This window comes from Protobothrops mucrosquamatus, unplaced genomic scaffold, assembly GCF_001527695.2.
Source record: "Protobothrops mucrosquamatus isolate PMUCROS unplaced genomic scaffold, P.Mucros_1.0 scaffold562, whole genome shotgun sequence".
Classification (NCBI taxonomy): domain Eukaryota; kingdom Metazoa; phylum Chordata; class Lepidosauria; order Squamata; family Viperidae; genus Protobothrops; species Protobothrops mucrosquamatus.
The window spans coordinates 251,096-270,889 of record NW_015386865.1 but is presented as its reverse complement, the minus strand read 5'-3'; the positions used below and the strand labels follow the sequence as shown (position 1 = coordinate 270,889).

The 19,794-nt window shown below is 41.1% G+C and overlaps 1 protein-coding gene across 1 annotated transcript in view; it reads right to left on the bottom strand.

Annotated features, from left to right (window-relative positions):
* Positions 1 to 6,092: 6,092 nt before the first annotated feature.
* Positions 6,093 to 19,794, bottom strand: part of TSPOAP1 (TSPO associated protein 1) — a 69,511-nt gene continuing 55,809 nt past the window's right edge. The window contains exons 22-30 of the mRNA XM_029284389.1: positions 18,223 to 18,230; positions 17,001 to 18,136; positions 16,277 to 16,337; positions 15,754 to 15,905; positions 13,579 to 13,747; positions 9,058 to 9,161; positions 8,428 to 8,499; positions 6,959 to 7,057; positions 6,093 to 6,137 (exon numbers count right to left, since the gene is read on the bottom strand). Of these exons, the coding sequence (XP_029140222.1) occupies positions 6,093 to 6,137; positions 6,959 to 7,057; positions 8,428 to 8,499; positions 9,058 to 9,161; positions 13,579 to 13,747; positions 15,754 to 15,905; positions 16,277 to 16,337; positions 17,001 to 18,136; positions 18,223 to 18,230 (1,846 nt within the window). The remainder of the gene's footprint in view (positions 6,138 to 6,958; positions 7,058 to 8,427; positions 8,500 to 9,057; positions 9,162 to 13,578; positions 13,748 to 15,753; positions 15,906 to 16,276; positions 16,338 to 17,000; positions 18,137 to 18,222; positions 18,231 to 19,794) is intronic.

The window sequence follows — 19,794 nt, the reverse complement described above, 5'->3', positions numbered from 1 at the left end:
AGTTGCTGGGATTGCAAGTTTTAGGATTTTTACCCACAATGTTCAAAGTTGGGAATGGAAGCTGTAGTCCCAATAAATCTGGAAGCTGCGAATTAGCAAAGGTTGAAACAGTCTTTTCTTCCAAACTCAAAATACCAGCATTGTGATCCAACAATACTGTTGAAAGGCTATAAATTCAGGACAGAGACCTTCTCAAAATACATAATTTATATTACACAATGTGTTAATGCTCACAGGCTTAGATGGTGTTAAAGGGAAAACTTCATGGAACAGAAATAGAGATCCTTTGAGGTCAGATGAAATGAAACCTCTCCCTTTCAGATGTAGTGTACCTGTGAATGCCAACAGCTGAAGGCAATAGCCAAGGAGAGTTATTATCTTTATATTCTGAGTGTAGATAACTATGAAGAACACAAAGTTTACTTGCATATCTAATAGTTTTAAATGGGCTGTTAGAACTCTTTTTGAGCTGCATTCATTCTACAGATCTATAGCCAGAAATCTATCTAAACTTCATCTCCATACCTTACAAGACGGTAGCATTTTGGGGATTTTTTTTATCGATGTATCAGAAAAATGTTATGATCTAGAGTCTGGACGTTACAACTATGTGGAGATGTGAGTAGTCCGTAATTGAGGGTAAGCCTGGCTTTCTGATCCTCTCGCCTTTAGTAGGTAACAATCTGTGGATCAAAAGACAGTGGGAATTTCAAAGCCTCCCTAATGAAAAAGCAAAGATTGAAAACAGGGATGTAGGGTAGGGGGAAAAATATCTCCTTCCTGGAAGATCTTGAGTAGCTGGATAATTTGGAGGCTTATGAGATGCTGCCCCCAGATCTCAGCTGGCATTGTGGGAGCTCCCAGGACATATCTTGAGCAGAAGTGATGTTTATCCCATACATGGTACTTTGTAGGAGCACAGTTGCATGATGCAACATGTTAATGAGATTTTATATTCAGAGGCATCAAACTGTTTGAATGCAATCCAGGAAAAACTGTGAGAAAGGTAAAAGTAAATAAGTAAAATTCCACCAGCTGATTAGCGATAGTGATGACGACGATGATGTTATCCATTCAACTGTGCCCAAATCTTGACGATTCTATGGCCAGGCCTCTCCACCTCTTCCAATCTTGCACAACTTCTTTGAGTTTTTCTATGCTCTGGCTGGTGTCAGCTTTGATGGTGTCCAGCCACCATGTTCTTTAGTGGCTTGGCTTCCTTTTATCACCAACTGTTCCAAACATAATTGTTTTCTGCAGTGAATTCCCCCACATGACATGGCCAAAACAAGTAAGATACAATTCTGTGATTTTTCCTTCCAATGACATGTCTGATAATATGCACTACTGTACTTCCTTGTTGGTCACATTTGATGTCCAAGGAATGATTAGCGACATTACAGTAAATTATTTATCAGGTGGTACTGTACAATGTTATGTACCTCAAGGCAATCAATAGGTCCTTAATTTATCATCAAATGGTAAATGCTCTGATTTCTACTCAGGGACAGAAATGCACAAGATACCCAATTTAGCATTAGATACCACAAAAAGAGAACTTGCTGTATCGAAACAAGAATCCACATGAAGACAGTTGTGTGAATCTTCCACTTGCAAACACGAAGACTCAGGCAGGAACTCCTGGGTAATATCTATTCAACCACCCTTCAGCCATCCCCACCCAAATTAGATCCTTGACTGATTCTTTCTGGGAAGGACAATTCCCAGGGGGAAAAAATGTCCACTTCCAACTGGTTGAGGAGAGACGATAAAAGAAAGTTCTGGATTGAGAGAAGTGATATGCTGAGAGAAAAGGCCTAAGAAAGCAGCTTTGATTTCCAAAACTAGGGAGATACTTTCTGGAAGAAAGATAAAAAGAGAACATCCACTGACCTACATTACAGCCAATACCACATGCTGGAGAGGTGATTGTGAGTAACATGTCTCTACAGAACCCCCTTTCTGGAGCTCATACTTGCTTCCCAAACCACTTGACACATCTTGCAATCCATGGAAATAAAAGCCATTGTGGATTACATCATGATTCATTTCTTTTTTTACTGCAACATTCTTTGGCAGCTGAACTCAGCACCATCCTTCTTGCTTGACCTGGGGTGAATTCCCCCTCCCCCTTCAGAAATATGTTCTTCTTCTTACTCCGAAGGGCAGGTGTCAGGGTTGAGAGGCCCAAGAGACTCCCAACCTTGAGACTCTGAGGCAGTGGACGGTCCAGGTGCTAAGCAAAAATGGAAGGTATATCAGATGATCTACTGGATACCACTGTGAAATAAAAAGAAAATGAATATGAGAAACAAAATATTGCATGTATCTCACACTGTGTCCTTACCTCAACAATAAATAATTCAATATCCAAAATAATTTCAAGCTTTACAAATAAATCTGATATCCATTTCAGTTTTAACTAAAAACCACTGCTGGATTATAACACTACTTGGGTTTGCATTTCATTCAAATTTAGATTTTGTGTGTGTGTACAGAGCCTATACTTCATGGAAAAATCTAATTTGAATCTATTTTCAGAATTGATTACATTTATTATACATATTGTCAATCGGGTTTATATCATATTGATGTTGGTTCTTAATATGTGCACTTGACTTAAAGTTTACTAGTGGTTGCTAGTTTTAAAAATGATACAATGTATGTTATAATTCATGATATATTGGAAAATTACACTCTACGTCAGGCATGTCAAACTGCCGGGCCAAATGCGTCACGCCAAAACCACCAGCAATGGGGGAAAAGTCCCGATACGTTGCGCGACATCACGTGACGTCGCAAGTTTGACATGCCTGCTCTACGTGATGTTTTAAGATCCTTTGTTTACGGTTTTGTGTTTTGCTACTTCTATATGACTTTTGTATTCTTTTTACCTATATTTTATCTGTCATGTATTTTTTCTTTTTATGACCCTGTAATCTCTTTTATTGGGGTGGAGTTTGGGTGACTGAATGGAGTTGAGTGTTTACTGGCTGGATGCCCTCCCTGATGCCTATGTGAAGTTTGCAGCAGATATTTTCTCTTTGCACCCTGATAGAGAAACATCTGTCGCTGCCTAGGATTGGATTCTCAACCTCCTGAGTGTGAGGTTAGCATCTGCACCTCTATGCCACCGCACCACTCATCTCTCTTTCACATATTGCTTTAAAATATTTAATAATAAATAAAATGCATGCAGAGAGTGAGGCCTTGAGTTGACTGTCTCTTTGCAAGTTCACTCCTAACAAAATTGCTTATGACCATCTCCACATCACTACTATGTTCAATCACCAAATCTCTAGCAATTGTTTAAGCCAGCCTGCTTCCTAGAGCAATTATTAAGAGTTGATCAATGAGAAAATGCAGAAACTGGTCCATAACAAACATCAAACTTGGCTCCCTTTATATATGCTATCTGCAAGTGCTACCCGTTTGTTCAGGGATTTATAAATAGGTGGAACAATTGCTACAGGTTGCACTCTGTTTATATATTAGTGGGCTTGCTCTGTCAGTATTGCTGGGAGTATGCTTGGTAGTTCCTTAATTAGGCTGTTATTTATTGTTATCTTGTGTGTCTGAGTTGGTAGTTCCTTGATTGGGATATTGTTTACTACTTGACTGTTGGTCTAGTATTAATCTTGGTGTTCATCTCTACTTATCTGCATGCTGATTGCTGGTGATAAGGTGTTTTGTCTTTTTGTTTCCTTTATGGCATTTTGAGTGTCTCTTTTGAATGATATGTAGGTGTTGTTTAATCTCTATGTGCCATCATTATAGGAATGATTACTGCAAGTGGGAACTAATTTATTCTGCAAGTAAGTGCTATCAAGCAATCTCTTCATTAAATCTAAAAGACAAGGAACAGGGTGGTTTGATTGCTTAGTTGCCATTAGAAGTAGAGAGAGCCCAGGGTGGAATGAACACGCAATTCCATCCAGTAGGAAATTGTTCACCTAGCAACTCCAGAAAAACATATTACAGAAGATCTGGTTTTGCAACAACAACCCTTGCACTACAGAATGAAGGTTATGACAGGTGACCACATGGGTACAAAACGGATCTGGGAGTAGCACAAATGCTGTATGCAGAGGGGTTTCTGCCCATTACTGCATGTACTTGTCAAAGGAACAAGAGTTCTTTCTGAAGAAAAGCAGATACTCCCTTTACAAGCTGGAACACTCAAATTCCTGTTTTTTGCTGACATCAGTGATACTTTCTGTTGTTGTTGTTGTTAGTTGCAAAGTCGTGTCTGACCCATCGCGACCCCATGGACAATGTTCCTCCAGGCCTTCCTGTCCTCTACCATCTTCTGGAGTCCATTTAAGCTCATGCCTACTGCTTCAGTGACTCCATCCAGCCACCTCATTCTCTGTCATCCCCTTCTTCCATTGCCCTCAATCTTTCCTAGCATTAGGCTCTTCTCCAGTGAGTCCTTCCTTCTCATTAGGTGGCCAAAGTACCTGAGTTTCAATTTCAGGGTTTGGCCTTCTAAAGAGCAGTCAGGGTTGATCTCCTCTAGGACTGATCAGTGTGATTGCCTTGCAGTCCAGGGGACCCGCGGGAATCTTTTCCAGCACCAAAGTTCAAAGGCCTCAATTCTTTGGCACTCAGCCTTTCTTATACTTTCTAGAAGGCAATAATTATTGTAGAATTATTGTAGAATTCACCTATGATTATTGTAGAATTCACCTATGATCCAATATGGTATGGGTTCTCCTGCTTGACCAGGGAGCTGGACTAGAAGACCTCCAAGGTCCCTTCCAGTTCTATTCTATTCTATTCTATTCTATTCTATTCTATTCTATTCTATTCTATTCTTTCTGCGTAGAAGTTTTTTATTCCCATACATAATAGTAGTAATTTTTTCAACCAACGTGCTGGCTGAGTTTACATGCTAATACATATTTAATTCCTAATCCTTTATTCTTTCCTCTAGCCAATGGCAAAATAAGTCCCAGGTTTGACAGTAGTCCATTTCTTCCTTTTCTTTCAGTCTCATAGTCAATCTGTCCACCTCTGCGCATTCTAATATTTTTTTAAATTATTTCTTCATCTGATGGTATTCCTTCATTTTTCCAGTGTTGCGCAAATATAATTCTTGCCGCTGTTGTGACATGCAAAGTCAAGTATAAGCTTTGTTTGTTAGTCTTTTCTGGCATTATACCTAATAAAAAAAGTTCAGGTTTGAAATCAACATGTTCTCCTAACATCTTTTCTAGCCAAGTATGTATCTTTTTCCAATAATTCTTTACTTTATCACATGCCCACCAAACATGATAATACATGCCTGACTTGTGTTTACATTTCCAACATCTATCTGACATATTTTTAAACATTTTTGCTAATCTTGCTGTGGCAAGTGCCATCTATAAAATATTTTATATAAGTTTTCTTTATAGGAAGTTGACATTGTCAATTTATAGTTTCTTTCCCATAAATTTTCCCATTTTTCTAATTCTATATTATAACCAAAATTTTTCACCCATCTTATCATTGTTTCTTTGACTTGTTCACTTTCCATTTCTAAAGTTAATAAAAATTTATACATTTTCTTAATTAATTTTTCATCCGAAGTCAACAAGGTTTTATCAAACACAGTTTGTTCCTTATAAAATCCATACATTTTAACATCTTTATCATATCTAGTTTGCATTTGTAAATGTGTCCATCCTGTTAAGTTGATAACCTGATTTTCCATTTCTTGTTTAGATTTTAAATTTCCTTCAGAGTTTAGAATATCTCTATATGTCCAGATTTTTTTCAAAGTCCACTAAATTTGGGTGTACAAATGCTTCCATTGTTGACAACCACCCTGGAATTTTTAAATATATTTTACTTTTTATTTTTGCCATGTTGTTAACAATGCATTTCTTATATAATGATTTTGGAAATATTTATGAACTTTATTTTTCCCATATCATTCTATTCTATTCTAATTTCCTTACCTAAACCAAGAGTTAAAAAGCAGTGGGAGTGACTTCCAACTTCCTATCAGCATCCCTATTGACTTTCTTTGTAAGAAACTGGCAGGGAGCATTGAAAATATAATTATGGCTGACAATTTGATATAAAGAGCCAGCTTTATACCAAGTTCACACCAGCCGTAGGCAAGCACTAGCTCTGCTGGATGGCAATAACTGAGGGGAGATTCAAAAGATCTAAAATGATCAAAGGCCTGGAAACTAAAACATATGAAGAATGGCTGGAGGACTTGGGTTTGGCTAGTCTAAAGAAAAGAAGAAACAGGGGCGACGTGATAGCAGTATTCCAGTATTTGAGGGGCTGCCACAAAGAAGAGGGCGTCAAACTATTCTCCAAAGCACCAGAGGGCAAGACAGGAAACAATGGTTGGAAACTGACCAAAGAGAGAAGCAACCTGGAATTAAGGAGAAACTTCCTAACAGTGAGGACAATTAACCAGTGGAACAGCTTGCTTTCAGAAATCGCGGGTGCTCCATCACTGGAGATTTTTAAGAAGAGACAAGACAGTCACTTGTCTGAAATGGTACAGGGGGCTGGACTAGAAGACCTCCAAGGTCTATTCTATTCTATTCTGATATTCTTAAGCATCTGTTCAAAGTAGGCCCCTTGATTGGCAGAACAGGAAGGAAAATTTTGTTTCTGCTCTCATCCTGAACCAAAATGTCCAGAGTTATAAAAGATTTACTAACTGACAAAAAGACTTCTGGAAGGATTTGATCTGGGACTTACATGATTTCTCTCTTCCTTTGTCTCTTCCTCTGACTTTCTCACATGCATCACTGGATTCTTCTTTTTCTCACTCGCTGTGGAATGCCAGGAGCATACAAGAATAGATAAATGAAACAAAGATAGCTCAGTATCTGGGCTGGTGGAATACATGGATGGAGAAAAAGACACCCATTTGCTGGCATCCCAGTTCTGTGATAAAAACGCTTTTTCACATCTGAGTCCCAATCAGGCAACATGTCTCCCTCACCTGCTTTCCAAGGCTTGGCTCACTTGCCTGTGCTCCGTCTGATGGCAAAGTTTCCAGGAAATTAGATGGAACAAGACCTTTCTGTCCATTTACCTCCCCCTGCAGACAAAGAAGGGAAATGTTTGGTTGGAGATCTCTTGATGATTCAAAACCATACAGAGAAAGGGACAACCCTACTTTTTTCCTACCATCAAGCTCTTGTGCATGTTATATTCACAAGTAAAGTGATGGACTAGTGATATATCTCATATCTTGGATCTCTGCCTATTACTCTATGTACTTGTCAAAAGATCAGGAGTACTTTCAGAAGAAAAGCAGAGGCTTTCATTTCCAAACTGGAACACACAGATCCCTCACTTCTGCTGATATCAGCAATACTTTCTGGAAGGCAATAATTATTGTAGAAATCCACCTGTGGCCTGGTGGATTTCAGAAATATTGTCTTACTCAAAGAGAGGGCAAAAAGATCCTGTGGGAATGACTTTGAATTTGCTACCGGCTTCCCCATTGACTTTCTTTGCAGGAAGCTGGCAGGGAGCATTGGAAATGACAATTACATGATGAGGTTGATTGTGGCTGTGCAGTGGTACAGCAGCATGACAGCATTGAAATGGCCAAATTTCAGACTAATAGGAGTCATGGGTTTCAGATTTTAGATGCATTCTGTAAATAAACCTGTTTGAAGTACATTGATTCAAAAATTGTTGCTCTATGACAGTGATGGCGAACCTTTTAGAGTCCGAGTGCCCAAACTGCAACCCAAAACCCATTTATTTATCGCCGGGTGCCAGGTAGGCATGGCCCACTGGGTAGACGTGGCTGTGGTGATCATGGCAAATTGGGTGGGTGTGGCCAAGGTGTGCGTGATCACCTTGATGTTGCTCATGGGGAGGGACGCCTGTGGGGGCCGGGCAGGGTTAGGGGAGATCCAGGGGGTCTCTGGCAGGTGGGGCGGTGGGCAGGAAGCTCGTCCTGCAGGGTGAGGCAAGGCGAGGCAGGGCGGGGGTGCCATTGTCACAGGGCAAGGTGAGGCAGGGGCCGGGGCGGCTGCTGCCTGACACCATCGGCCCCCGCACACAGAGGCCAGTGAGTGCATGGGTGCTGGGATGCATCCGGCCATGTGGGACCTCGGCGAGTTAGCGGGTGGCTGGTTGAAGAGGGACGGTTGCCATCTCCGGGGCATGGCGTGCGTGCCCACAGAGAGGGCTCTGAGTGCCGCCTCTGGCACGCGTGCCATAGGTTCGCCACCACTGCTCTATGATGAACCATTTCAGCCAACTGAAGGTTACCATCAAACAGACAAAAGACTTTAGGTAGTATATAGTATATATATATATATATATATCCCATGAGCTCTTAAAATAAAAATAATGACACTGCCAGTTCCATCCACAGCAAGGCAGCCCTCTGATTTACCAGCTATTTCACTGTTTAAACCATGTGAATTAAAATGATGACATGATACTTACATAATAAAACCCATCATCATCCATGGAACTGAGCACAGTCACAACGTCCCCAGCACAAAATCTGAGTTCAACCTAGATGAAAACATTGAGAATAATAGTAGAAAATCACTGAAAAGATTACAGTTTATGGATTTGCTTATACATAAGAGATGTGATATAGGATGAGGAGATTTTGTAATTTTAGAGAGGGTAAAGAGTTATTAAATTTGTTTTTACTTGTTATGAAGGTTGGAAGTTTCTCTCTCTCTGTCATACACACACACACACACACACACACACACATATAAATTTTATACACCACCTATCTCATCACTGAGAGCAATTCTATATTCTTTCTTTATTATATTATTACTTTTGCCTTTCTTCTGTTTTTCTTTTTTCTTTCAACTCATGCACACATACAATAGGAGAAAATCAGTACAGAACCAACTGAGAAGGAAGGGATTACTTTCATTTTCAGTTTAGGCACTGAAACTAGCAACTTTGCAAACCCAGAAAGGAACAAGGCAATCTCCAGGATTTATTGGGCCCATGGCAATTCCTTAAACGATACACAAAGCTAAGCAGTTCATACCTCCACTTCTAATAGTGCTGCAAAGGTTAAAAAAAAAAAGAGCCGCCTCTGCTCACCTCAGTGTCTGGGTTAGGAGAATTCTCTTGGGGATTGTAGTCAAAAATGGCCACCATTGTTCTTACAGGGTCCTCAGAACTTGGATTTTGCTTTCCAGGTGCTTCTATACCAGAAATGAAATGTCAAACTAGCAGATCTGAATGGGAAGTTGCATTAGATAAAAAAAAAACTTATTTGTTCCTTTAAAGCAGAGTCTCTCTTAATATACAACAAAGTTCTTATCTGTTCATTGGAACCTAGTCATGAACTTATGATCTTCCGTATCCAAGAGATGATACAATCTTCTACCAAGAAAAAAAAATCCTTTTCTGACAGACATAAATTAGACGCATGTTCAAAACATTGACAAAATTTATATGAAGTGTTTTTACATCATTTATGCTGTAAATTTCAAAATACACTTCCTAATTTATTCTGGATTTTCTAGTTAAAAGGGGGGGGTCTTGGTGGTCTATAGAGGCTTGATTTTGGCTACTGAAAATCCAGTTTCTCTACTCTGGATTCTGAGACTGTGACAGTATAGATTCTATGCCTTCAAATTCTACTAAGGGTCATTTCCTAGTCAGACAGGAAATAAAAACCAAATGCTCCAGACAGGAAATGGGAATATGAAGTAGTAGCATGACTATGAGGGGGATTCGGTTTTAGTCTGCTTCAACAGAACCAACTTTTCCAAAACATAGGAAGTAATTCTGTACTTTCAGACACATTATGTAAAGATCTAGTTCTCTGGAGAATGGTGGCTAAGAGCAAAGGAAAAAGAAGATAATGACCAACAGCCAGATAAATAAACTTAGTTATGGGGTTGATGGATGCACTGTTACAAGATCTGAAGGATCAGCTTAAGGACTGATCATCACTGAGAAAATCTTGTGGTTAATGAATCGACAACAACTTGATGGCACACAATCAGTCAATCAATTATGCATTAGTCACAGCCCACGTTGACTATTGTGCCACGTTTTAAATAAGATTCAGAACAGGTTCAAAGAAAGCAGTGAGGATGATTGCAGGAACAGAAACTAAGTTTTGTTTCTCGGTATTGAATGTGTTTAACCTTGAGAAACAAATAACTCAAGGTAATCATCTAACCAAAAACTGTCACATAAAATAACAGAATGTGGTGTCTTTCATTCTAGAGATCAGGACATAGAATAATGAACAGGCACAAGAATGCAGGTTCTGATTAAATATTTTTTAAAAACTGACTTTCTAACAATAAGAACATGTTGACAGCTGAACCAATTACCCAGACAGGAAAGGGGTTCTTTTTTACTGAATACAGGTAGTCCTCGACTTACAACAGTTCATTTAGTGACCGTTCAAAGTTGCAAGGTCACTGAAAAAAGTGACTTATAATCATTTTTCACACTTATGACCACTGCAGCATCCTCATGGTCACATGACCAAAATTTGGATGCTTGGCAGCTGGTTCATATTTATGACAGTTGCAGTGTCCCCGGATCATGTGAACACCTTTTGCAGCCGCCTGATAAACAAAATCAATGGAGAAGCCAGATTCGCTTAACAACCGAGTTATTAACAACTGAATGATTCACTTAACAATTGTGGCAAGAAAAGTCATAAAATGGGGGAAAATTCACTTAACAAATGTCTCACTTTGCAACATAAATTTTGGGTCCAATTATGGTCATACAGTACGTCAAGGACTAACTATATATTCAAGACGAGGCGAAACAGCTATTTGACAGAGATGTTTTAGCTTGGATTTCTGCTCTGAGCAGGAGGATAAACTTGACAGCCTAGGTCATAAGATTCTATGAAACGTAGAAGCATCGTTCTACCATTTTACAATCACAGAGACATTTTTATGCCCTCTTAGGATATCCCTATAGCCAGTGGTGGGATTCAAATATGTGAACAACCGGTTCTCTGTGTAGATGCCACTTCCAGAAGTCCATTCTGGGCCTGGGCAACAAAAAATTAGCTACCGGTTCTGCCGAAGTGGTGCAAACTAGCTGAATCCCACCACAGGCTGTAGCCCATAATAGTGAAGAGTGAGATGAGATACCTTTCTTTTTGTAAGGCACAATTGATGCCTTATATTTTGGGAGAGCTAGCATAAATCTCCTTGCAGCAACCAATCACCTAGGAGTATCAAGATAAACCGAAGCAACACTTACCTAAATCAGGAACCTGATCTTCCACCCTGACTGCTTCTGGGGGACAAAAGATATTATGAGTGAGCTATGTTTGTTTGCCAGTGTGTCTTAAGCAAAGCAGTTGCCAAGAAGAAGAACATTTATTTTGGAAAGTGGTGGAATGATCTGGCTAAATGCAAATGCTTACACAAATCCTATGAAAACATACAGTTCCGGCCAACTTATGGATATGCAGAACTCGCATAAAAGATAATCCTGTTTAAGACAACAAGTACTTTTATTAGTCCCTTTTATGACCCTGTAATCCCTTAATTTAGGGTAGAATTGGGATGCCTAGATGGAGCTGAGTGTTTATTAGCCAGATGCTTTTCCAGATGCCATGCAGAGTTTGCAGCAGGTATTTTTTTCTTTATGCTCTAGGACAGGGGTAGGCAACCTTGGCTCTTTTATGACTCGTGGACTTCAACTCCAAGAATTCCTGAGCCAGCATGGCTGGCTCAGGAATTCTGGGAGTTGAAGTCCACGAGTCATAAAAGAGCCAAGGTTGCCTACTCCTGCCCTAGGAGAGAAACATCTGCTGGAGGTGAGCATCTTCACCACTAGGTCACCATACTGCTCATCCAATAAGTACTATCATTGAAGATTGGAAACCTTTTATGGACTTTTTGCTGAAAATGAAAAAAATGAGCACATGATTTATGGATTTACTGATTTAAAAAGGTGGAATATGAGAAAGAAAAAATTACGATGTAAAGTTAATGAGAGCAAAGAAAGGATAAGTTTGTGTCTGCCTGAAGGAAGTGATTTTTCTTTTCTTTTTTTTCTGTTTGTATTTCTTTCCATACTTTGCTTACTTTCTCACTTCACATTATTTCTTCTTTTTCTTTTCTTTAATTTTACTTTAGATTATTTCTTGTTCATCTTTTATCTCTTTGCAAATCTTTAATAAATATTATAAATAAATACAAACTATACCAAAGAAAGACAATCCTGTTGATGAGAGGATGGCTGCAAGGTATCAGCAGCTTCTATCACAAAACATGGCACTGACCTTTCTTAGATCGTCGAGGCTTTGAAGGACGATTTGATGGGTGCAGTGGAGGTGGAGAAAGTGCACCATTCCCTGCAATTAAACAAAACAAATTAAATTAACAAGCAATACAAGTCAATAACTTAGTAAATTATTCTCTACAACCCACATTCTCCTATTAGGCTTATTTCTGGATTAGTATGATGTAGACCAGTGGTTCTCAACCTTTTTAATGCCGCGACCCCCAACCGGTCGTATGTCGAGGACTAAACCGGTCGTAAATCGAGGACTAAACCGGTCATAAGTCAAGGACTACCCAACCGGTCGTAAGTCAAGGACTTTCCCTGCCCGGGAGTGCCACGCATGCGTGGTTCCGCCCCCTGCGCCGGCCGAGGCGTAGCTGGCAAGCGGCAGAGACAGAGCAGGCCGACCACCAGCTGGCCCAGCCCAAGAGAGGTAAGGCACCCGCCGGAAAAGGGGAAAAAAATGGCGGACAAAAAAAATGGCGGACAGCCTTGCTTGGCGACCCCCGTGAAATGGTCGATCGACCCCAAATGGGGTCACGACCCATAGGTTGAGAACCGCTGATGTAGACAATGGATTGGGAGATCCATCGCTATCCATGACTATTTCTCAAAAAAAATGAACCATCAAAGTGCCCAAAGCATATAAATGTTCCTGCTATCACTAAGTGCCTGAAACCTCTCCCCAGATTTTGGAATATTATATCGTTCAGCTAACTGGCAGGAGCACATGGTACAAAGCCGGTACAATGGAAGATGCTGAGCTGAAAAGCCCTACAACGTTATTCCCAAATGTAAGCAGAATCTGTTATTTTGCTGTCTGATTCCACCATGTTGTACATAGAATTTTCTTCTTCTAACAATCTAAACATTGTCCTGGCATTTTATTGTTCAGTATTTAATTCATTATGTGGGCACCTTTGAGACAGAGAAACAACAGAACTCAAACGAATTAACTATACATTCTTTAACAGGTAAGTGGACACTTATAATCCATGAATTATATGCAACCTTTGACTACTACTATAGAATAATCTACACTTTTAATCATATAGATCCGAGAGAATGTCTAGTTCCCCAAGGCCCAACTGTTCAATCATCAGACTGACATTTCTTTGAGCAAGATCCTTGCTAACCCAAGTTTTCCCTGACAAATCACAGTGAAATGGGTAAACGTGAGATATTTTATGGATAGCTTTGCATATGTATCTGAAAGGGATATGTCATAACCTCATCCATTACTTTTTCTACTGAACATAGCAAACCAGCAAGATTTCCCATTCAAAAATGTTCCAACCCTGGCCTGGCAAATTTCAAGAAGATAAATAAATTTGGACAGAGTACCTAGACTTTCCATCAGCATATCAGTGGCAATGTGGCCTTCTTCTAACAGCTGTTTTCTTGCACTGTCATTGTCCACCCGAAGCTCAGACACCATGTTGCAGGGTATGAACCCTGTTCTTCCTGCACATTCCCCTCTGTAGAAACCATCTGCATCTTTGTGGCCATAGATCTGTGAAAGGGGGAGGCAGACAATCAATCACAACAATGCCAAAAGAATATTTGCTTATGTCCATTTACTTCTTTCAACCCATTGCTAAATTTATCCCCAAGAGATTTGCAATAATGGGATATCCCAATGTTCCTCAGCCTTGGCAACTTGAAGATGTGTGGACTTCAACTCCCAGAATTCTGGAAGTTGAAGTCCATACATCTTCAAGACACCAAGGTTGAGAAACATTGGGATAAACAAAGGCACAGAATAGTTCATTCCAATTCCAATTATCCATCAATCACAAGAACAGAAATGTCAGGGTCATGATATGGAGCTCAATGTGACAACCAGGAGAAAATAAGAAATCAAAGCTAGAGGTTGTTATGAGCTGAAGATGATATGTGGGAATTTTTTATAAATCAATAAAACGTTGGGAATTTTGCATAGCCAGTATGAGGTAGTGATAAGCAGTGGACTAAGGCTTAGAAAAGGGGCATCAGGAGTAAAATTTCTACTCAGCCATGATGCTTCATGTGGTGACACTGGGAAAATCATACTAACATTTCTTAAAGGCAAGGCAAGGCAAGGCAAGGCAAGGCAAGGCAAGGCAAGGCAAGGCAAGGCAAGGCAAGGCAAGGCAAGGCAAGGCAAGGCAAGGCAAGGCAAGGGAAGATAAGATAAGATAAGATAAGATATGATAACCTTTATTGTCATTTTTTACTATGAGCACTGTGACTGAATCAAGATGTTCTGCTTTGGATACCACGAAGCTTCCTTCCAGAAGGTAACAAGGAAAACAGGTCATGTAGAGGACGTGTAGCGTCTCAGATGTGTAGAGTCTCCATGATGATATTTGTATCTTTTCCAAATATCCTCATGGAGATGAAACAACCTATGCTCTCCCCACAGCATGGGCAGGGAAAATTGTAAGACAGGCTGCCTCTGTGTTTGGTTGGATGCATTCACAATGCTCCATTTAATCAGAGATCTTACGCTGTTCCACAGAGCACGCTCCACGTAGTCCTTGGTCGCTTAACAAGTTTTCAGCATTATGATAGACTTTAAAAAAGCTACTTATCATCTATCCTCAAAGTTATGACCACCGCCACCCCATCCCCATGGTCGCATGATCACACTTTGGGTGCATGACAAGTTGATCACACCAGTTGCAGTGTCCCAAGGTCACACGATTGTGATTTGCATCATCTTTTGCCATTCCTCAGTACTAAATATGTTGCATTTGCTTAACAACCACATGATTCATTTAACCATCACATAATTTACTTAAAGAGACCATACTGACTCAGACTGTCATAAAAATGATCATAAAATTGAATCAGATCACACAGTGACCCGCTTAAAGGCTACAACAACTTACAACCAAAACTCTGGTCTCAATTGTGGTCATGAGTCAAGCACTGCCTGTAACTGCACTGGAAATATGAAATGACAGCCTCTTTTCAAATCTTCTGATTCAGCCCAGAAAGATCCAGCAATCACCACCATCATTTCCTCCTTTAATGACATCTGCTGAAAACCTTAAGAGGACAATTCTTCCAATCTCATCTGTTTTGAGAATGAAGCCACAATTGAGCTAAGTGGCCTGTGATAGGGGAAACAACAGGAAAGAAAACCATGTACACCTCAAGAGTGTTGGTGTGGGGGAGAGAGAGAGATTCAGTAGGTATCTCTCCCACCCACCCCCTGCCCTTTCTGGAGTAAAAAATAAAGGCAGATAATATGAAAAAATAAACTGAGGCTCACTTTTTCAGGTATTCTCTAGCGTTCTGTGCCTCTAAGTTTGATGAACAATCTTGGAGCGATGCAAGGCTTCTCCAGTTATTTGTAATTATTCCAATAAAATTATTTCTGAGCAGAGGACTTTGCAGCTGAACCATTGGCCACAATCATGCATTCTGCCAAGCCGTAAACTTTTTTTAAAAAATAAATCAGAGACTTCTGGATTCACCTACTATGTGAGAATTGAGCCCTGCCACTCTGTCTCTTCTTGGTGTTGCTCGTACCTTCAGAATCTGGCCCTCTTGAAATGGGAGCTCCTCTTCAGCAGCATCCCGATTAGGGGACATCGAAACAGGGTCATAGTCAAAAAGAGCCACAAACAGCCGTGCTGAGCCCTTGTCATCTGCTGATTCAAGGGAAGGACTCCTCCAAGTTCCTAACCAGGACACAAAAGCAAACCACAACTGGACTGAGCCTGTCTATCAGGAGAGAATTCCTAGCCCTGGTGTTACACCTGCGAATTCGGAAGGATGGGCTTTATACTATGATTTTAACTCCTTCACATACCTGATCTTGTAATGACCCATCCTTGGAGCCTTTGGAGCCATCCTTGTTCAACTCTTATTGAAATTGTCCCCCCCCACACACACCACACTTTAAAACAGCCCTAATGGAAACTGCAACCAGCTCACCAATAGTTCCACCGAGAGGTGCGGTCCCTTCTTGGTTTTTTCTCGCAGATCTTCTGCTTCTCTGGACAGGGGACTGGTAAGATGTTGAGTCCAACAACCCGGGACTACCTGTCACCTGAAAGAGAGCCCTTGGCAGAATCAGTCCTGTGTTTATTCACTGACATTTTGGCTACACCCTGCAGCAAAAGCACAAAATGCAAAGGGCTAGAATGCAGCATTCCTCTTCTGCAAGTGTTTTCAGAAAACTCTGATCAAAAGCAAAGCAAATTCCATAGACTCAGTTTTGCTGTTAAACTGAATCTGTCATTTTGACACCATAATAAATATTCCCCATTCATTGTGAGATCTGGTATCTGCCATGAAATTGGGAAATTCTCATTTCCTTTGAGTTTTCTATACCTTGTGGACCACTACATCTTATCAATCAAGGTTACATTGATATAAATTATTCCTAGACCAAACTGATCAGATGGCAGCCTCTTTCTGGAAGGTTTTCCAAATAAAAAAAAAAATGAGATTTAGGATTTACAATAAAGGATAGCTAAGTTTGCAGACTATCCCTAAAAATCAGTGGGGAAGACGAATACTGCATTGGATATTTTCAGCCAGTGATGTCTGATTGGTAGCCAATCCCAAAGCAAAATATGAGAAAAGCCAATAAAGAGTATCACACAAATGGGCTGTAAGTTTCAAATAAAAACGGAAGCCTCTATTTTGTAAAGTGCTCAACACGATAAGCAGAATGCAAGCAAGCACAGGAGCAAAGGGTCAAAAGCACAGTCAGAATTGTGGCAAGCTGCTTTAACAATGCCAGCTGATGAAGGAAGCATCTCACAGACCCATGTTTGCACAAGTGGGCCCTCCTTCCAAGCCTGCTCTGGCCTGACTCCCAAGACAGAGGGACTTTTCTCCCGAGTCCTGTTCCATTCTTCTGGGGCAACATTGGCCTTCTTCCTCCATCCACAATGCCCAGATGAATGGCTGGGGGATGTGCTCCAATCCGTGCTCTCTCCCTCCCAACTACTGGATCGCTTCAGTTCTCGTCGCCCACTGGATTGGACTGATCCTGACTGGCTGGAGCAATCACTCCATTCCTCCTCACAATCTGTTGGTGATCCATCAGCCCTCCCATCTGAACTCAACAGGCTCACTGGTGTGGAAGTGATGGTTAAATCCTCTTCCTCATTTGAATCATACTCAATGTCAATCTCCAAATTCTCTGGGCTGAGGCAGCGGGGGAGGCCTTGCACAGCTGTCTCCCTTTTCTCTTGGGGCATCATTCTCCTTGGAGGAACTTGATCAGGCCTTTGTCTTGCCCAGCTGCACAGCTTCAAGTCATCCTCCACCTCAAGGCTGGTGATAACATCCAAATTCTCTGTGAGGCTCTGCGCTCTGTAAAGACCACCTCCAGTGTAGTAGGAATTGCTCCGCATAGAAACACTGGGCTCTCGGATGTCTCCTTTTTGCTTCCTATGTCCCTGGGGTGGGACACGGATCCTCTCCTTACAATGACTGGATCTTCTCCTTTCCAAAAGTGGAGATCTTGATGGTTTCTTTCGATCATCCCACTGATAGGTCATATCTTCACCATCCCATCTTACAGAGCAACTGGATGTTTCATTCATACACCCCCCTCTATACTTCTGTAGAAGGGTCTTTTCAGGTAAGATTAGCTCTGAAAGATTGTGGTTTCTTTTAGACCAAGAACAGAGAGGGCCTTGCATTCTTCTGGTATGATTGGGAAGCCTACTCTGGAAGCTCTCCACGGTCTTCTTTTCCAGAGGGATGGAAATAGGTTGGTTTAGGACTGGTTCCCAGCCTTCATCATCATCATCTTCCTGTTCTTGCTCCTCCTCCTCTTCAGTCACTTCAGGAATACTAAACAGAGCCTTGCTGCAATTTTTTTGCAATGGCATTTCCAAAATCCGTTCCAAGATTTCTTCATCACTGTCAGTATCACAAAGATCCAACTGTACTCCAGACCCAGAAACCAGACCATCAAGGAAAAAGCAAAGAGAGAAAGAGGAATTAGGCATTAAAAGGTGGGTAAACAACACTTACCATCACTCCTGTAGATGGCATTAAATAAGGAGTAGACAAATTCACAAAGTGAAAAGTCAATCAGTGGCAATGAATGAAGGTAATTAAATGGAAGAGCCATGCTCAGAGGCAAAACAACCCTTCAAACATTGCTAAAGCATAGGTTTTTATTTCATGATTGTGGGCTTCCCTACTGAAAGCAAGATTCCAGTTTTGATAAACCTCCAGCGGGGTTCTTTCAGTGTTTGGATCCTACTAGAATCCATTGCCAAGACCCATGTTGCAAAGCTAAAAAAGCCATTCCTCTACATAGAAAGAAATATGGAAAATGGACACAGGCAAATAAATTGTTGAAGTTCCAGCTCTACAACTGGAACTGGAGTATCTCTTGGTGTATTATATATCACATGGCTACTTCCATCTATATTATGATTATCATGAATACTATCGTTTATATACCATTCTTCCTCCCACGGAAGGATGTAGGGTAGTTTTCCCCACCTACATAACTTCCACATATATTAGGTAATAGTCATGCTGACAGTAGCTGGTTGGGAATTATAGGAAATATAGTCCAAAGCATTTAGAGGTTGTAAGAGAAATTTTTTTAATGTTCTGATGAACTTAGCACACGCGAAAAAGACACCTGTTGTTTCCTGTTGTTTGGCTTTTTGTAGCTTTTTTCATAATGACATTTGCCTGGTCAACCTCCTTTCAAGGATCATGAAACCCAACCAGGAATTCTTCAGATGAGTGCAGTCACCCCAATGACAGTCAGTATTCTACTGCTCTGTCTCTTCTAGATGTAGGGAAAGTCCATCCAGTCAGGGTTTTCCACCATCATCAAAAGTATAAAACTAGGTCATTTTCATTTACATGTGTTTTTTTCATTTTTTCATTTTTATTTTACACGTTCAAGAAATTCTTTTTAAAAAAATTCCCCTTGTGAAAAAGTGACTAGATCAAATGTTGCTTGCAACTGATTCTGAAAAATGAAATCAGTATGACATAGGACTGGAAAGTTAAGTTGGAGCTATCACCAAGAGCAGTGGTGGCGAACCTATGGCACGGGTGCCAGAGGCGGCACTCGGAGTCCTCTCTGTGGGCACACATGCTGTTGCCCCAGCCTCGCCTCTGCCCGCAACCCCCTCCTCACCAGCAGCCCCCTGGAGGAGAGTCGCCCCCGAGCGTGGCCCACACAAAGTAGCGCAGCCAAGGACATGGCAGCCAGGCAGCGTAGACAAGACTCCGCCCTCACGCCCCAATGCGCACAGTTGATGCTGTGGGGTGTGGGCAGAGGGCGTGGCTGCCGTGGCACTGCTGGGCTGCCTGGGCAATCTGCGGTGGGCCCTGGAGGCAGTGAGTGGTTCTGTGGGCAGGCAGGATGGGGCGGGGCCAGTTTTTGGGCACTCGATCTCTAAAAGGTTCACCATCACTGACCAAGAGCATTGAAAGGGCCATAGTGATGTCTTTTTGTTTGCCTGAAAATGTCTTTTGACTGATAGCACTAAGAAGCTTTCATCGAACAGAAACTATAGGTCCGGTCATAGCAGAAATTTCAAACACAGAGGCCTGAAATGCATCTGCCTGCTC